This window comes from Lynx canadensis, chromosome A1 (genome assembly GCF_007474595.2).
Source record: "Lynx canadensis isolate LIC74 chromosome A1, mLynCan4.pri.v2, whole genome shotgun sequence".
NCBI classification, from domain to species: domain Eukaryota; kingdom Metazoa; phylum Chordata; class Mammalia; order Carnivora; family Felidae; genus Lynx; species Lynx canadensis.
The window spans coordinates 220,438,775-220,456,547 of record NC_044303.2 but is presented as its reverse complement, the minus strand read 5'-3'; the positions used below and the strand labels follow the sequence as shown (position 1 = coordinate 220,456,547).

At 34.9% G+C, this 17,773-nt stretch overlaps 1 protein-coding gene across 1 annotated transcript in view; it reads right to left on the bottom strand.

Annotated features, from left to right (window-relative positions):
- The window catches only part of LOC115525116 (cadherin-10), a 123,276-nt gene that overhangs the window by 58,293 nt on the left and 47,210 nt on the right, over positions 1–17,773 (bottom strand). Inside the window, exons 2-4 of the mRNA XM_032594642.1 lie at positions 3,935–4,229; positions 2,312–2,431; positions 1,721–1,888 (exon numbers count right to left, since the gene is read on the bottom strand). Coding sequence (XP_032450533.1) covers positions 1,721–1,888; positions 2,312–2,431; positions 3,935–4,229 — 583 coding nt within the window. The remainder of the gene's footprint in view (positions 1–1,720; positions 1,889–2,311; positions 2,432–3,934; positions 4,230–17,773) is intronic.

Sequence of the window (17,773 nt, the reverse complement as noted above, 5' to 3'; positions counted from 1 at the left end):
ATGAACTGCATTTTTGACATGTGTATATATGTTCCTGAGCATTTAAAATATAATAGTCCTCTTAGTGGTCATTTATTATTGACTTAAAAAATACTTTTTTAAAGGAATATTTTTGCCTCTTGTGGATAATGTGATTAATTAGTTATGGTTTATTCTACTGGATTTGCATGTTAATTCTCCTGGTAACAAGTTCAGGTTAAGAGGTGGTCAGAAATATATACAAAATGTGAAATTTGAATTTTAATGCCACTAAGCATGTCTTCAGGTTTGTTTGAGAAGAAATAATAGGGATTATTATTTTCCTTTCTCCTGCTGATGCTACAGGTAATTGGAGCTGTAGTCTGACTGTTTGAAAAAAGCATAAAGAAATACCCTTTTCTCTGTTTGGAGCCAAACACCACAATGGCAGACCTAATGGGGACATTCTTTAATATTTAGCAAAAGAATCATCATGAATAATAAACAAGTGATTACTGTGCTCAAAAAATATTCTATGTGAATGTTACAATTTTTCTACACACAAGATTTTAGACAAATCAATTCAAATCATACACTATTTTTACTCATCAAAGTTAGATAAAAATAACATGGAAAAGAGGTAAATTTCTTTGAAACAGTCAAAATAATGCAACAAATTCTTAGACCATGATTCCTTCTGCATTATAGTCTTTAGTGTAAAAATATAAATATCACAAAAAACTACATTTTAATAATTTCTCCCAAAAGTATGTAAGCCAAAAATCAAACTAGAATTGGGAGGTCAACTTAGAAGTGAACACACAAAAAATGCTAAAAAATAATGACAAAGATACTACAACCTGCATTTTATGCCACATTTCTAACAACATAAAATTCCATCTTAAAGTACAGATTTTTCCAATGAGCAGGAAATTGTCTGATACTTGGGGGTGCCCATTCAGATCTAACATCACCCACTCTAATTGCATGTCTATACAAATTTGTATAAAAAAGGGATTCATGTGTATAACACATGAATAAATACATGTGTTATATGGTCAGAAGCTAACGGTTCTTAACCTATTCTTGATCTATTTTGAGAACTTGAAGAGCTCATTTTAAAACAAAAATAGATCCAAATATATGACATTATCACTAAATAGATTTAGTGTTTTATAACTAAATAGGTCAGGAATACAAAATGTTTTAGAATGATTACCATTCCAAACACAAGAGAGAGTAACTGTAAGTCTGACACAGCAATATTAAATGTAAGTCTGAATAGTTTGTTATGTTCTGGCTATGTAGCCCTTTCTGACTAAGTCCTCATAATATGGCAAATTAGATATTTTATTGAAAAATGTTACCCTCAAGTTAAGATCCTTCTTATTAAATTCTAGGTGGAAGTAAACACATTCATTGTAGAAGTATGACTTTGTTTTCCAATAAAACATCATTTCTTTTTGCGAACTGAAAGAAATAGTTCTTGGATTGTAGTCACGGATGCAGAGCATATTTATGGACAGGTTTTGTGATCACCCATAGATCCCTATTTCTAAATGAAATATATCCGAAATATATTTTTTTTTTTACATTTCAGTAACAGTGAATGCATCAGCATACGGACCTTTTTTTTTCTTCACTTTTGTAGCACATTTTCAATGTTTTTAAAATTAAATGATTGACAACTACCTTTTCCATATCTTTTCTCTTTTTAGTCTAAAGCTTTTGCCATGTGGAAAGACCATTAAAGGCAGCTTACTCTGGGGGAAGCGAGGTGGGTTGTCATTTACATCTGTCAGTGTGATGTTCACCGTTGTGGTCCCTGATAAGCCTCCCATCTGGCCGCCCATATCTTTGGCCTGGATTACCACTTGGTACTGCTCCCTGTTTTCTCTGTTCATGTTTGGTAAAGCAGTCCTGATGATACCTGGAAGAAAAAAAAAAAACTTTTGTTATCCTCATTAAAGTTTCAAATATTAGTTGATTAAGACCGCATATTATACATCTAGGGTGTTTTGAAAGACAGAATATATTTTTGCTATTAATTTTTATTGTCTAGAAATCATGAAAGTGATTCAGTGGAAATATTTTACAATTTGTGCGGTTTTTCTGTTACCTAAAAATGCCATATTGACTATACAGTGACCTAAACCCATATGCAAAAAACATAAAGCCAGGTCTCTTTCCGTTAGCTCACTCAATCGTTTCACTTAAATTCTCAAGTCTTTAAGTGTGATATCATCCCTCTTCTGTAAGAAGTAATGTTAATGCTTGTCTTATTGTTCCCACCTTTTTTCTACTTGAAAAGATCATAATGACTTAAAGTAACAACTGATTCACGATTCCTGACCTGTTTCAGGCTCCACAGAGAAATATGGCTGCCCTTGAAGTATGCTGTAAATAACTCTGGCACTGTTCCCATAGGAAGGATCATCCGCATCTGTAGCTGTGACTTGCACCACGGAAGTACCTGAAGTATCCAAATTCAGCTTAGTTCTGCACAGCACCAGAAGGAGGAGCAAAAGCACTGGTTTTCATGGAAGACTTGAATGATTTTTGGCTTTAATAATGACCTCTTAAAGAAACATTTCTATATAATTGACATGAAAATCATACATATAGTGTTAATACAGGAAAACTCTGAATTCAGTTACATATTTAATTAGCCAACAGGTATATTTTTATGCACCTGTAGATAATGCTACAATGTATCAGACTATAATAAATGCAGTTACTTTACATATGATGAGGTTTGACATTAAAATTCATTTTCACATAATAGATTTGTTTCATGTAAAGGGCATATCTGATCACAAAGGAGTAAGTGTGCTCCTCTTTCCTCCTCTCCACTAATTGACTATAAAAATAATTAACATCTGCTCTAGAATACAATTTTATGAATAGATTAAATTCTAAATTTAGAAACAATCCAAGAGGATCCCAAGTTCCATGAACTATTAAAAGCTATTTAATAAAGTTCAAGATATAAAAAAAGAGCTTTATCATAAAGCAATTGCCAAAGTCCTCGGGATTTAGTGAAGTAAATATTAAATAATAATCCCAGAACAATGCTTTTGAGAAATGCAGAGTTGAAGATGTGCCATTGTAACTTAAAAGAAAAGAATCAGAATTATTGCATTGGTTTATATGACTTCTCCCATGCTTGAGGAATAAATTTATTCTACCAAATCTAAATATCTATCTCCAAAAATATGTTACCTTTGTTTCCTGATGTTTGTTTTTTGTCATTCTCTATTTAATAAAAAAATAAGGCAATCTTAACTTTTTTTGCTTACAAATAACAACTTCTGTTTATTTCCATTGAAAAAGAAAGTTCCATTATCTTGAGTGTTATACTTGTAGCTTTTTCATGCCTTCCATCTTATAGATTCTACAGCCTAAATCTGTATTTGTATATCAGTATGTGATTGTGGATTTCTACTAGTTTGTTTGAATAAGAGATTTATATCAGCAGGATTATGCTTATAAGAAAAATATGTTTTAAAATAATATGAATTAGATAATCTAATCATTTCCACCTTTTGTATCATTTAGATAAACCAGACAAAGTCTTTAGGCGAATTATAACTAGAGAATGTATATGAAGACTATATTACATCTATACTTACCTAAATGTGCTTACAATATATTTGGGATCAGAATTTTACCTAGCTGTTACACAAATCCATGTGACAAAGATATTATATTTTCATAATTTTCTACTAAATTTTAATGATATTTTCATTGGCTTTTAAAGGAAATATCTACTTATTTGCAAAGATTTACAAATCCATGGCATGTAAAAAATTCTTCTTCTTTTTTTTCTAACTCATTTCCGACATGAGGAAATTAAATAAGTACTGTTTGGAGGGACTCAAAAATGTCAATTAACTGATCATAGCATTTTAAAAATTTCTGGTAATTATTTTGTATACTTTTTACATACCATGATAACTCCTATAAATGAACTTACCTACAACAGACATTTCCGGAACACTCGCTGTATAAATTTCTTCTGGGAACGTTGGCTCATTGTCATTGATATCATGGATTTTGATCACAAACTCAGATTCTGGTTCTACTGGTCTCAAAGTTCTTCTGTTAATAGCTTGTGCACGCAGAGTATAAAAGGCTTTTTCTTCCCTATCAATTCTTCTTGTGGCATGAATGTCACCTGTTTTTTCATCAATAATAAAAAGAGTACCTGCTCCATCTCCAGATAAAATATATTTGAGTGATCCGTCTCCTTTATCTTGGTCTGAATGAAGCTAAGGGAAATAAAAAAGAGCATATCCATGATAATGCCTAAAAGTACATAATGCTGAAAGAATTCAAACAGTCTCTCATGTCCCATCACTGAATAATGGGGTCAGTTATCTTAGTTCTTGAAATGTGACTTGAATAAGTATGAACACACTCACCTGTATATCTTAAACAGCAAGGCTAGCCTTTCACATACCAGTGTGATTTTTACTTTAAATGGGAAAAAGTAATAAAAATAAACCAAACACAGTTCCCCCCTTCACTTTGCTTTGCAAATAACCATTTTCATAGGCAATTAAATTCTGACAGAGCTATGTCATTGGTCTTGATATGCTTCTGTAAACATTTCTTCTCGCATTTCTTTCTTGAGCGGAAAATTCTCTTATTCTCCTATTATTTAGGAAATTCTTATAAACTTACTATTAGTTATTGCATTTCCACTGGAGAATTAGTGATAGCTTAACTGTAAGAAAGGCAAAGGTGTACGAGGTATAGCTCCTATGTTAGAAGCACTATGCATTATTTTTTGGTTCATACAAAAAGAGAGAGAGAGAGACTGCCCACAGATATTTTTGAAACTCAGAAAAAGAATACAAATAGATACTTATGTATTCTAATATTATAAACCAAGTTAATAAATTCTACAATCATATATGTCTTATATAGTCTCCTACCTTGCCAAATGTATCTTCCTAAAAACCTCAAACAAGTTTTGTGCAGGAACAAGACAATGCTAAGCAAGTCTGTTTCTTTGCCCATGCCCACAACATTAATCATCCAGAATCCACTCACGTCAAAGAGCTTTGCAGGCATTCATGTGGGCATCTCAGCCCAGTGCATAACCCATCCCAGTGTAAATGCTACCTAGGATTCCAGGTTTTCGTGGGCAAATTCCATCTATATTGTATTTTATCAGATACTCCCTAGGACTGCCCCCAGAGGTTAGGGATGCATATAACAGTTGGTAAGTTTGGTCTTTGGGTGACTGACATGGAGGAGAGAGCTTCCCTGGACCTAGAAGCAAGCTCAGGGATGTTTGGGCAGGAAATAATGGGTCCCAAGTACCTTGAGTATTACCTGGGAATAGATGTGCAGGTTCTAGATGTGAATATCCCCTGCTCTCCATGGAATTCTCACCCTGCATCCTGGGCTAACATGTAGGAGGGACCAAGCATGGCTTTGTACAACACAAGGATTATAAGTTTTTCTTTAATTGAACCACCCAACCAATAATCAGTTTGTATGCTGGGCTCACAGTTGGATTATTTGCAATAAGAGATTATGTTTACAATTTTTATTTTGTTCTTTTAGCAGATAAGAAATATGAAAACAATGTGCAGATTTTCTAAACTTCTAGAAGGCATTTATTATAATTTAGGAATCATCATAAACATTTTTTTAAGTATTCATATAAAATGTAGTCGTAAGATAGAATAGACACACTGATGTGCAGCCTAAAAATTAAAAACTGGAGACAATATCTTTCAATTACACAAAAATTAGAGTTAGATGTTTATCTAAATAATGTTTGATATTTATTTACATCAACAGACATTTTCATCTAATTTCATTTAGAAATATTAAACTGATTATTTTCTATTTAAAGCAGGCTTATATTATTTGAGAGGCTTTTTTTTTTCTTTTTCAGAGCTTATGTCAATGACTTGGCTGTGACAACATTTTTACATGAACATAAAACAGTTAGGTTAAATATATGTTTTAAAACACACACATACAGATAATATATTGTATTACTGGTATTATTGGGTAGACAAAAGCAGTCTGCTCTTGGGGCGCACATGTGCCTGGTCAGTTTAGTGTCCAGCTCTTGATTTCAGCTCAGGTCATAATCTCCTGAGGTCGAGCCCCATGTGTGGCTCTACGTTGACAGCATGGAGCCTGCTTGGGATTTTCTCTCTCCCTCTCTCTCTGCCCCTCCCCCACTCTCAGGTGCTCGTTCTCTAAATAAATAAATTAAATAAATAAATAAATAAATAAATAAATAAAGGCAGTCTTCCCTTTAGTTAATGGTTTTTAGTAATTACCCTTTAGCCATCAAATTTGGATCAAAGTCATTTTTTTCTGATTCCTGGACAAATAACTCATTATTATAGATATATCGGGAAAGAAACCCAAATGGATATGTACTTTAAAGAAAGAGAGAAGCCGGATGACAAATATTTTTTTACTGCATTTTTAGCTATTCACAAACAATAAGGTAAGGTTGAAAAACTCAAGAAATGTCTGCTTTTAACTAAAAAGCCCTCAGAAGTAACATATGACTGTGTTGTCCAGGGAACCACTCTCAATAAGTTGCAAGATTGATGCTTTTTAGTAATTGGAAACACACATAGCTTCCACAAAACTTTCCAATGACATGAATGTGCAACAGTGGCAATTTTCCACACAGCACACAAGCAGTGCATAGTTCTTATTCTGCCTGGGAATCGAAAGAATTCAAGAAAAAATTATGATATTATCAATCATTTGTTCAGATAACTTTGTGATTTGTAGTAAACAGTTGTGATTTTTACTGTCTATCCATTCAACAATTTTAATTGAGGAATATGTGTTTACTCTCATAGGAATCAAGTACTTCTAAAAGTAAATCAATGATTCCATTCTATTGCTACGGAAAATCCAAATGCTGTGTGTAAGAGAAATTCACAGGCCCACTGCTGTGTGTGAAGATTTCCTACAGCATCTAACACCTAAACTACCAAATAAAGAATGACTAGAGGTATAAACTTGGATTTTTTTTTTTTTTGCATTTTACGAAGTGTACAGAACACTAGATGAATATAGAATGTAGATTCGGAGTGGGAAAGGATATACAGCAAGATGGGAATCATTAACACCAGTTCTGCCACTCTAATCAGTTAGACATGCAAAAGAAAATGCTAGAATGGGGATCTCTTAATTATTCTGAAGTTCAGTTTTAGAATATGAATCACAGCAGGATTTTTACCTTAACTTATACTACAGAAAGAGAACATAAATCCTGGAATTGGATCACATACTGTGGGAGTTTCCATTGGATTAGGAAATCTAACATGGTAGAATGAGATCAAAGAGATGAGGGTTAGAAGCTGGACAGTGATTTGGAGAATCAAAATGAAAAGGATTTCTAATTTTCTCATATTTAACAGAAAAAAATCAGACCTATGCATTTATAAGTTTTGGTCTTAAGAAGCCAGGTTTACAATGCATTTTTTCTTAAACCATTAGAGAGATTGCATTTAAAAAAAAGTATCTTTTCTTCAAAAATGTTTTAAGTTTATTCATTTTTCAGGGACAGAGTGCAAGCAGGGGAGGGACAAAGAGAGAGACACAGAATCCAAAGCAGGCTCCAGGTTCTGAGCTATCGGCACAGAGCCTCACTCAGGGCTTGAACCCACGAACTGTGAGATCACGACCTGAGCCAAAGTTGGTGCTAAGCCAACTGAGCCACCCAGGCTCTGCAAAGTATCTTCTTTTTTAAGGAATGTTGACATTAGAATAAAGGGCCAAAATGATCATATTTGGGGGCTTAAAATTGGCCTATGTTTACCAAAACATTATTTAACCAAACATATTTGGCAACTGGACCAGTAAAGAAACTACAACAAATATTTACTATAAGGCAGAGAGATACATTTCTAGACCTCCTGAAAACTGAGTGATTGAAACGCTGGTTTGAAACCCTTGAGAGACAAGAGTTAACTTACAGCAGGTATGCTGTTGTTACTGATTCCTTAGCAGTTACAGAACAAGACGAGTGGACAAAATTCTTTAATTATATCATCCTGTTTAAGTGCCCTCTCTTCTCTTAAATTTCTCCTTTTTATTCTAATTACCTCTTCTTTTGTATATTTTCCCCACCCTTTCCCTGGCATAATGTCTCTGTTTCTTATTTCTTGTGTGGGATAAAATTCTATTTCAGACTACAACTCATTTACTAAATAAAAATCAGACCAGGATTAGTTAGTCCTGACAATGATAGCTTTCTCATTACTCTTCCCTTTTTTATTTGGATGTTAGGTATCAATACTTGGATCAATTAAATATTTAATTGAACAAAATTAGTGGTTTTTGTTACTGAGAAATAGGATTACGGATCATGTGCCAAGTAACTTACAGCATCCACTTTGAAATAACTTTTGTATTGATTTGACCTTGTGTTATTTTATTATGTGAAACATTAAGTTTTCTTTAAACATAGAAAGAATGTCAGATTATTGTGGCTTTAGTTCCTCTGTAACACCTGTTCTCCTGTGTGAAACATTTGTGCCACAAATCTTTAAGAAGAATTTTATGTTAATGCTGACCTTTTCTTTCCTTGAGGAAAGCCTATTAAAAATTCACAACCTGCTGTGTTCCTTGTAAATTCACAAGCAGATAAAGGACGTGGCACGATACATGACAATTAATGAAACTAGAACAACTGCTACTGTGTTGCACATTTAAAAGTCATTCTCCTATTATTTAACTTTTCTGTTTAGATGTGGTGAATTATATAACCCATTTGCTTGTATTGAGTAGCTTAGTAATTAAAACTAAGCAATCCATTGATTTTAAAGAAATATTTTAACCAAAAATTATTTACTGAAAGCCTGTTCATTTTAAATGTGGCAGGTTTCTGATAATTTTTTAATATTTCATGTAAAGCATCATCTTAAGATATTTGTCTAAAACAGTCTGTAAGCTAAAAGGGGACTTGCAGCTTTTCTAGTTTAAGGTCATCTATTTTTTTTTTTTTAAGAGGAAGAAACTGAGATATGATCAGTTATTTTCTTTATGACACAGAAGTTAAATTAAGATTACACTTTTGGTTAGGTGCTATGTTCACGGAATCTTTATCTCTTACTATGTTCATTTTTATTTTTCAGTTCCTCACATTAAATAAAGAAATAAAAAAAATAATCAAAGTGTCTATAAAGTTCAGGGAATTTAAGTAATTTATTACCAAAAGAATAACTGATAAAAGGTTTTTACCTATAGTTTCACCCTTGTCTGGAGGAAAATGAAGAGTAGGTTTTAAAAAGCAAAAAACCGTATCTGTCAACACCGCCAGGAAACCTATGATTCCTGCCAGATAAGGGAAATGTATATTGTTATGTGAGATTCTTTCTCATTCCGAATATTGATACCTTTTTGGATACTGGTAGTTGTTGGTATTTGGTTCTATTTCAAAAACTGAAAAAACATAGTAGAGAAAATTTGAATTTTCTTTGTAAAATTATATTAGAATTATATTTATATCAGTTAGACTAGTTCTTTGAAGGATACATTTTGATGAATTTATAGGACTGTAACGTTTGTTATATGAGTTTAACAATTTTGTGTGTGTGTGTGTGCATTAACTTAAAAGTATCAGAAGTTATTGAATATATTTTCTAATGAATAGTGATAATTTTATGGCTGTTAGTCCTTCAAACAGCTAATATATTCTATATTTGTTTTTAAAAAATACAGGATGTGGCAAATTCGTTGTGCTATTCTGGTAGTAACATTATTAGCATTTTGCTTTAATTGTTCTCATGAGTAGTATAGTATCAAATGGAAAATAAGACATTGGATCAAATACTTCAAATTTGCATCAAAAAAATAGTAGTAGTAAAGATGGGCTAGCATCAGAAAATAGCCAAAAACATGTTAAAGCAAGTAAATACAATCTGGTCAGAAATAAATACATAGTTACTCATTTTGTCGAGAATGGGTAAAAAAAGGGAAGAGGAGTGACAATCTTATTTGGATTATGTGGGGTTTACAGAGTAAAACTGGGCATTATTTTAATATTTGTGATGTAGGAAAAATATGGCCAATTTTTACTAATCCCAATGAAACAGTTTTTCCTTCAAAAATAGAAATGGAGAGGAGAAATTAAAGCTTATCAATGAATGGATTATAAAAACAATTATAATTTAAAAATACACCAAATATATGATTTATATTAGTTAATATTTTTTGAACAATCTCATTCTTGGACCAGAGGCAAGTATAGAGGATTAAATGATGGATGGATAATGATGTCTGCATAGCTTCTTAAAGTGTTTTAACTTGGGTACATTCCTTTGCTAGTACTGTAAAGATACCAAGATGACACTGAAGGGATTCAGTTAAGTTTTCCATAGACACGTTTACAGAACATTAGTTGCTTCAAGAACTTAAATGATATGTATAATAAACCGTAGTCACATTCTGTCTGACGTATTAGTTTATTCTTTCTTTTTTTAAGTAAAAATGTTCATTTATTTTGAGAGAAACAGAGAAATAGAGAACAAGTGGGTGAGGGGCAAAGAGAGAGGGAGACAGTAGATGCAGGACTCGAACTCAGGAACTGTGAGATCATGACCTAAGCCAAAACCAAGAGTCAGATGCTCAAACAACTGAGCCACCCTGGTCCCCCAGTTTATCTTTTTCAAAGAGAGTTGTTGGGGAAATACTTTAGAGGAGGTTCATATTCTTTTAGAAGCCTGACATTTTCCTTGTTATAGTTATGAAAATCACCTAATTATGTAAAGTAGCCCCTTGTGGTGTGAACATGAAATCAACATTTTATACCTCATTCCTCCCCACCACTTGGAGAAGTCTTCTTAAGCATCTTGGATTTATAATACAGGATTTTTGTAAACACATGTCTAAATTGTTAAGTAAATGCAAAATGATTAAAACCAAGAGATTTTCATTTCTATTCAATAAGGTGAAAAGAATTAAAACCAATGGTCACTTATGCATGGGCACATGGGCAGCTGAGAATCCTTCCTCCTTCCTTTTCACCAACAAAGGCTGACAATAGGAGATGGGAAAGGTAGGAAAGGGCTAAAGGATAGCTATGCCTTGAAGGAATTTATTTAAATAAGTATATTCTGAACTGGATTGATCTACTGTAAACTGAAGAAAGTGATGAGAATTTTAAGCGTGGTATTTTAGGATTTCAAAGTTTTGGAGATTTTGCTGTGCAGGCAGTATTTGAAGCTGTTGGGTTCCTCAGACTTGTAAAGGTGCTTTCATCTTGAAAGCAGAGAGTAACAAGTACATGATTGGGAGCCCAGAGGAGAAGGACCAGGGAGCTGCCTGCCGTCTCTAAGGGGCTCTGGTCAAGAAAAATGAAAAGGGGTTTGGATCTTCACATGCATTGGATATTTTGAGGCATGGGCTTAAATAAGAATCAAAAAAGGGCTATGAATGCTATCTTATAAAAGAAATTACATAAGTAAGTGTGTGTGTGTGTGTGTGTGTGTGTGTAAAATACAAAAAAACAATGTTATATATACACAGTATCCAAGAGTGCAAATAGCCTCAGAAATATGGCCACAGACCATTAGGTTAAAAACTCCTATTCTAGGTCAGCTTTCTGTGTTTTCCCACACACACAAAAAGGAACTGAGAAATCAAGATAGATGTTCTCTTCAGAAAAGGGTTTGCTCATTTGACTGAGAGACTGTTACATCTTCATTAAATGAAGAAACTTAGTTCCCAGACAATATCATGCCTCTATAACTTGTCTCCTTCCCCACTACACTAATTTATCCACCCTGAAAATCCATAATCATTTCAAACTCCTTTGTAAGGCTGAATTACCCTCTCTTTCTTGGTGCCCAATTATAATGTGTGTGTGTGTGTGTGTGTGTGTGTGTGTGTGTGTGTTTGCGTGTATAAAATTTCATAGCATCTGTATTAATTTTGAACTATTATTTTTATAAGTCCTTATGGAACTACAAATATATTTCCTTTGAGGATAAGAACCAAGTTTCCATTCTTTTGGATTCAACATTTCACAGTACATAATACACAGTTATTTATCTGAGGAAGGAAATAAACAAATATCAACATCAAATGCCACAGATATGAGGCATAGAGAGTTCATTTTGTAGTACTTTCTTAGCAAGGATGAATATTCTGAATGGAGTGAAATGAAGTTAGAAGTCCATAATGAAAAGTCTACATTATAAGTGTGTGTAAAGAAAATATTATTCTTTGTACTGAAAAAGATGGGGCTGTAAGTTAGTACAAATTCCATTTAACTATAAGGTTGCATCAGTGAAATACATATACATAGATTACCAGGGGACAAATTTAAATTTTTCAGTGAAGACCTAGGGATAGAAATGCAAATCCAAATTTGTCTCTGAAACTGTAAGGTAAGTCATTGTAAACATCTGTAATTTAACTTAAATTAGGATAAGGTAGCTAGGCAATAATAACAGTACAACATTCCCACTGACAAAATCTAGAACAACCATAGATGACAAGGAAAACGTATTGCCAAGACCAAATTGCTGTGTGAACAAGAACTGAATGGACTAAAACTTGGGAGGAGAGAATGGTAAAAAAAATGAACTGGGGACTGGAAGCTCTTTTTCCCTGTGGGCATGTGCCTGTTCTGGGCATGTGCCTGTTCTGGGCTAGGTTTGGAGGCAAAAATCTGTGACTGTCAAAAGAGGGTAAGAAGAGGGGCGCCTGGGTGGCGCAGTCAGTTAAACGTCCGACTTCAGCCAGGTCATGATCTCGCGCTCTGTGAGTTCGAGCCCCGCGTCGGGCTCTGGGCTGATGGCTCAGAGCCTGGAGCCTGTTTCCGATTCTGTGTCTCCCTCTCTCTCTGCCCCTCCCCCGTTCATGCTCTGTCTCTCTCTGTCCCAAAAATAAATAAACGTTGAAAAAAAAAAAAAAAGAGGGTAAGAAGAAAACAGGAGAGGTTTTAGAGCTCACATGGTGACGGAGTGAAAATATTAGAGAAATGAAGGTCCTCAAATGCCTTCTCATAAGACATTTGTTGAATTATAGGTCTGTAGATGGCTAAAGGTCCAGGCTAAAAGCCTTTGAAAGCCAGAATAGAATTGTCCACATTCCTAGAGACTTGATGTTCTCAGACTCAAATGGAAAAACAATGGCAAATAGGTGAACTTTGAAACCCTTCCAGGGAATGTCAAATTGAATCTGAGGGAATGCAGGGATATTTTTTTTTATTTAGGGACATACAGTTATTCTCAGTGCCTCTAAGGGCTATAAGTACAAGCTTGATCCCTTGACAAATGGGGAGAAATAAGGCAGGACATGCATTGTTCTTCATGCAAAGCTGAAGTGGCAAAACACCCCACTCATTCTCTCCTGGAGATTTCTGTCAATGGGTGAAGCAGCTTCAAGAAACTGATTAATTTTTGAAGAGTAGAACTATGGAATCTGGGGGCAGAGGAGTCAGGAAACACTCTTATTTGAATTGTTCACCCTCTCAGAAAAGGAATAAGCAGTGGTAAACATAGTCTTACTAAATGGCTACTTACCCTTATCTTCCTCAATCCCTGATTGAATTGTGGTAATGTATTAGTTAGGGTTCTCCAAAGAAAGAGAACCAATAGGAAACGTATATCCATATATCTCCTTCTTTCTATCTATCCATCTAGAGAGAGAATGATAAGGAATTGGCTAATGAGATTGTGAAAGCTAAAAAGTCTGAAATTGGTAGTGAAAGAAAGAAACCTTAGAAATGAAGTAACAATTGATGTTGTAATGTTGGGTCAGGCCAACAGTCTAGAAACTCGGGCAAGGTTTCTATATTACAGTTTTAAGTTTCTCTTAAAAGCTTTGGTTTTTACTCTTAAGGCCTTTAGCTGGTTGCATGAAGCCTGCCCACATTATGAAGAATAGTTTGATTTAATTATAGCTTGTGGATTATAAATATTAATTACATTAAAAATACTTTCATAGAAACATCTAGACTAGTGTCTGACCAAATAAATGAGCACCATGTTTTAGTCAAGTTGATACATAAAATGAATGATCATCCATGGTGACCAAATAACCCAATAAATGAAGAAGACTTTCTAGTGAAAACTGAACCATTCTGGGGGTTTTAAGTTCTTTATACATGAGATGTGATAAGAATAAAAAGTTACTATACATGCAAAAAGGTAAGATCATGTGACTTATACAAGGGTAAAAACAGAATAACAGGAGATGGCAGATAATAAACATATTGTATTTAAGGGAAAAAAATCGAAAAGTAATAATGTATATTTGAAAATGTAAGGAAAAATGGAAAAAGCAGGTAAAAAATGGAAATAAAAATAATCAAAAGAGCATTCTAAAATGAAAAATACAATGTCTGGCTTTCATAAATCAATAGAAAGTTTTTACAGCAGATTGCGTATAGTAAAACACAAGATTAGTCTTTCAGAAAGTAAAAATAGGTTGCCAACTTGAAGTTAGGTATATAGCAACTGAAATGCAGAGAGAAAATATATGAGAAAAAATAGATAAGATCATTGGATGCTTGTGAAATCAAATCAAAAGTTGCAACACACATGAAATTGGATTCCCAGAAAGAGAGAAAAGAGAGAATGCAGCACAAATTATATCTGAAGGGAAAATGGGGAAGAATTTTTTAAAACTGGTATAAGATATCAACCAACAGATATAATAAGATCTGAGAAGCTCCAGAAGGACAAATAAAAGTAAAAGCAAACGAATCCCATCATAGTCACATTTTTAAATGAAGACATATAGAGAAAACTAGAAAAGTATTTAGGGAAAAAAAGATGCATGAACTTCAAAGCAACAAGTTTTAATCCCGATTGCTGTTTTCTCAATAGAAATGATGGATGTCAAAATACAATGAAATGACATCTTAAAGCAGTAACAGAAAATAGCAACCTAGAGTTCTACACTGTGCTTAAAAACAGGTTTCACAGAGGAAAGTAAAATAAGTATGATTTCAGACAAAAACAAAGGGTATTTACCCCAGTGAGCATTCAGTAAATGGAACATGAAACTAGTGTTTTCAAGATGGAAGATAATAATCTCAAATAAAGTTTCTGAAGAGAATGAAAGAACCAGAACTGTAATTATGTAATAAATATAAAAATGATTACTGAATATATACAAAGAAATAATAGTAATGTCTTTGGATGTGTAGAAATAAAGTACATGACAATAACATCATAGAAAAAAAGAAGAGGGGATAGAAGTTTAACGTATTCTAAATTTAGGGGCACCTGGGTGGCTCAATCAGTTAAGCATCCAACTTTGGCTCAGGTCATGATCTCACAGTTCATGGGTTCTGGCCCCACATCGGGCTCTGTGCTACCAGCTCAGACCCTAGAGCCTGCTTCAGATTCTGTTTGTGTCTCTCTCTCTTTGCTCCTCCCCCACTCACACTCTCTCTTTCTCTCAAAAATAAATAAATATGGAAAAAATAAAAAAAAAATAAAGTATTCTAAATTTAAACTGGTTTGTGCAATACACTGAAGTGTGAAGTTCTGATATGCACATTTTTTCTGCATGATTATCATATGTCAATACAAAGTTAGCATAATTTATCTTCCCTGTCTTCCCACCTAGCATCTTGACCCGTTCATGCACCATCAACTCCAGGATTATAAATCTGCCTATAATCCCCCCCACCCAAAATGGATGCCACCATAATGGGATATGAAGAAAAACATAGAGAATAATAAACCAAACAACTGAGTACCAGGATTCCATCAACATCAATATTTTGCCAAATTGATGTCAGATCCTTTTCGCTTTAAGCAAAACAATCATGAAAATAAAACATAGTTCATATAAATGAAGCCTTCTCTGTCCCTTCACTCCTTTCCTTACATCTTTACCCATGTCAGCACTCTGAAGAATCTTTTTCTTCCATATATTATATATTTACAATTTGAGTAATAGTGCTCGTCCTAAACAGAATGCTTCATTTCCACCCTCCCCACAAAGCAACTCCTCTCAGTTTAGTAAACTTCATAATAATCAAGCCAGTTTTTCAGACTAAAAACCTAGAGGGTCATTGATTTTCCTTCTAACTCTACCCGTTTATTCCATAAGCAAATCCCTTCTGACTTCAAAATATATTTCCAATTGCTTCTTGCTGCCTCCACTGCTGCCATCCCAACAAAAATAAGCATCATCTGTGGTGAGTCTTCCACACAGTGTCCCACCTCCATTTCCATCATTTTGTGGTTCCCACTCTCCACACACTAGCCAGTGATTATTTAAAAATGCCAATTGACACATCACCACTACTGGGCTCAAAATTGAGCAATGGCTTCCCGTCCCATTTACAACACTAACTCACCCTAATTTACAACATTCCCAGTGATGTAGCCCTTGCCTGTCAACGTTGATCTCATCTCTTTCCATTCTCCCTTTAACCACTTGAACTCATACTGACCTCCCTATTTCTTGAACATGTTGCAAATATTTCTACCTCAGTCTTCAGCACTTGCTGTCACTTTGAATGAGATACACCTCCTCACTTAAGTTTTATAGGCCTTTCAGTTTATCTCTTGTGTATCCTTATCTTTTGTCCTGCATGTTTCTCCCACAGTTTGCCATAATCTTCTTAATTTGCAAGAAATTCTGTATATATCTGAATATTAGTAATTTGTTCTTATGCCATCACAAATGTCTTCTTCATGTCTGTTTCTTTTAACATTGATAATAGTTTCTTTTGTCCCAGAAAATGTTTAATTTTAATGTCAAATTTATCAGTCGTCCCTTCTATGATAATTTCTTTTTATCTTTTACTCAAAAGATATTTTCCTAAATCAAAGTCATATATATGGCCTCAGATAGTCTCTTCACTTTTAATATTTTTAAAGCTTTTCTTTGGACAGTTAGCTCACTGTTATCATTTGAATGCTGTGCGTGTCTGTGTGTGTGTGTGTGTGTGTGTGTGTGATATTAGCAACAGATCTTTTTTTTCTTTTCTTAAGGATTTACAATAGATATGGTTAAACCGTTGATTTTAATTCCAACTCTGTCACCTAAAGTTATTCTATGTAATCACAGGCATTTTTTTTTAATTTATTTTTGACCATTGCTCCAATAAGCAGAGCAGCGCCCAGGACATGCTGGATATCAAGATGCTAAGGGCCAACGCCTTCCAACTGAAGACCTTGGCTTTGCCTTTTTGACCCCTGGTGGTCCTCATCTCCAGCTCCTCATGCTGCACAACTGCATGGGGGTACTGCTTACCTTCCCGGTGAAGTACAACCTCAGTAACCCTCCCCAAACGCCCAGCTGGACGCAGTCAGGCCACGCTGGCCAGTGCGGGGCTCACTCGAGTCCTTGGCTGCCGCATTCTCCTGGACCGTGGGGCGGCGAGGCCCACGAAGCGGAGCTGGGGAGCCCGGGACAAGGATCTTGCCCACCTACGGACAAGGGGCAGGCCCAGTGATGGACTGATGAGGGGCCAGGCCCAGCCTCAATCTCAGAACAGTTCCAGAGGCCGGACAAGACGCCCCTCCCTCTGCCAAAGCAGTACCTAGCCAGGCCTCTCTTGCAGTCCACCCTGGGTGACCCGTGGTCTCTGCTGTTTCCCGACCTGGGATGATGGACTCTCAGAACCCCCGCCATCGTTGCTAGGGGAGGTCTCACACCTGCTCTTGAAAATCGCGAGAGAGCTGGCTGGCTTGGTTTGGGACCCTGCATAAGCCCTCCACCAGCAGTGACTGGGGAAGAGACCACAGAACCCTCCTCAGGTGTCCAAGCCCCCACTTTTCTAAGCACAAAAGACCAATAAAGCTGATGCTTCTCTGAAAACGTTTCCTTTTCTACATAATCA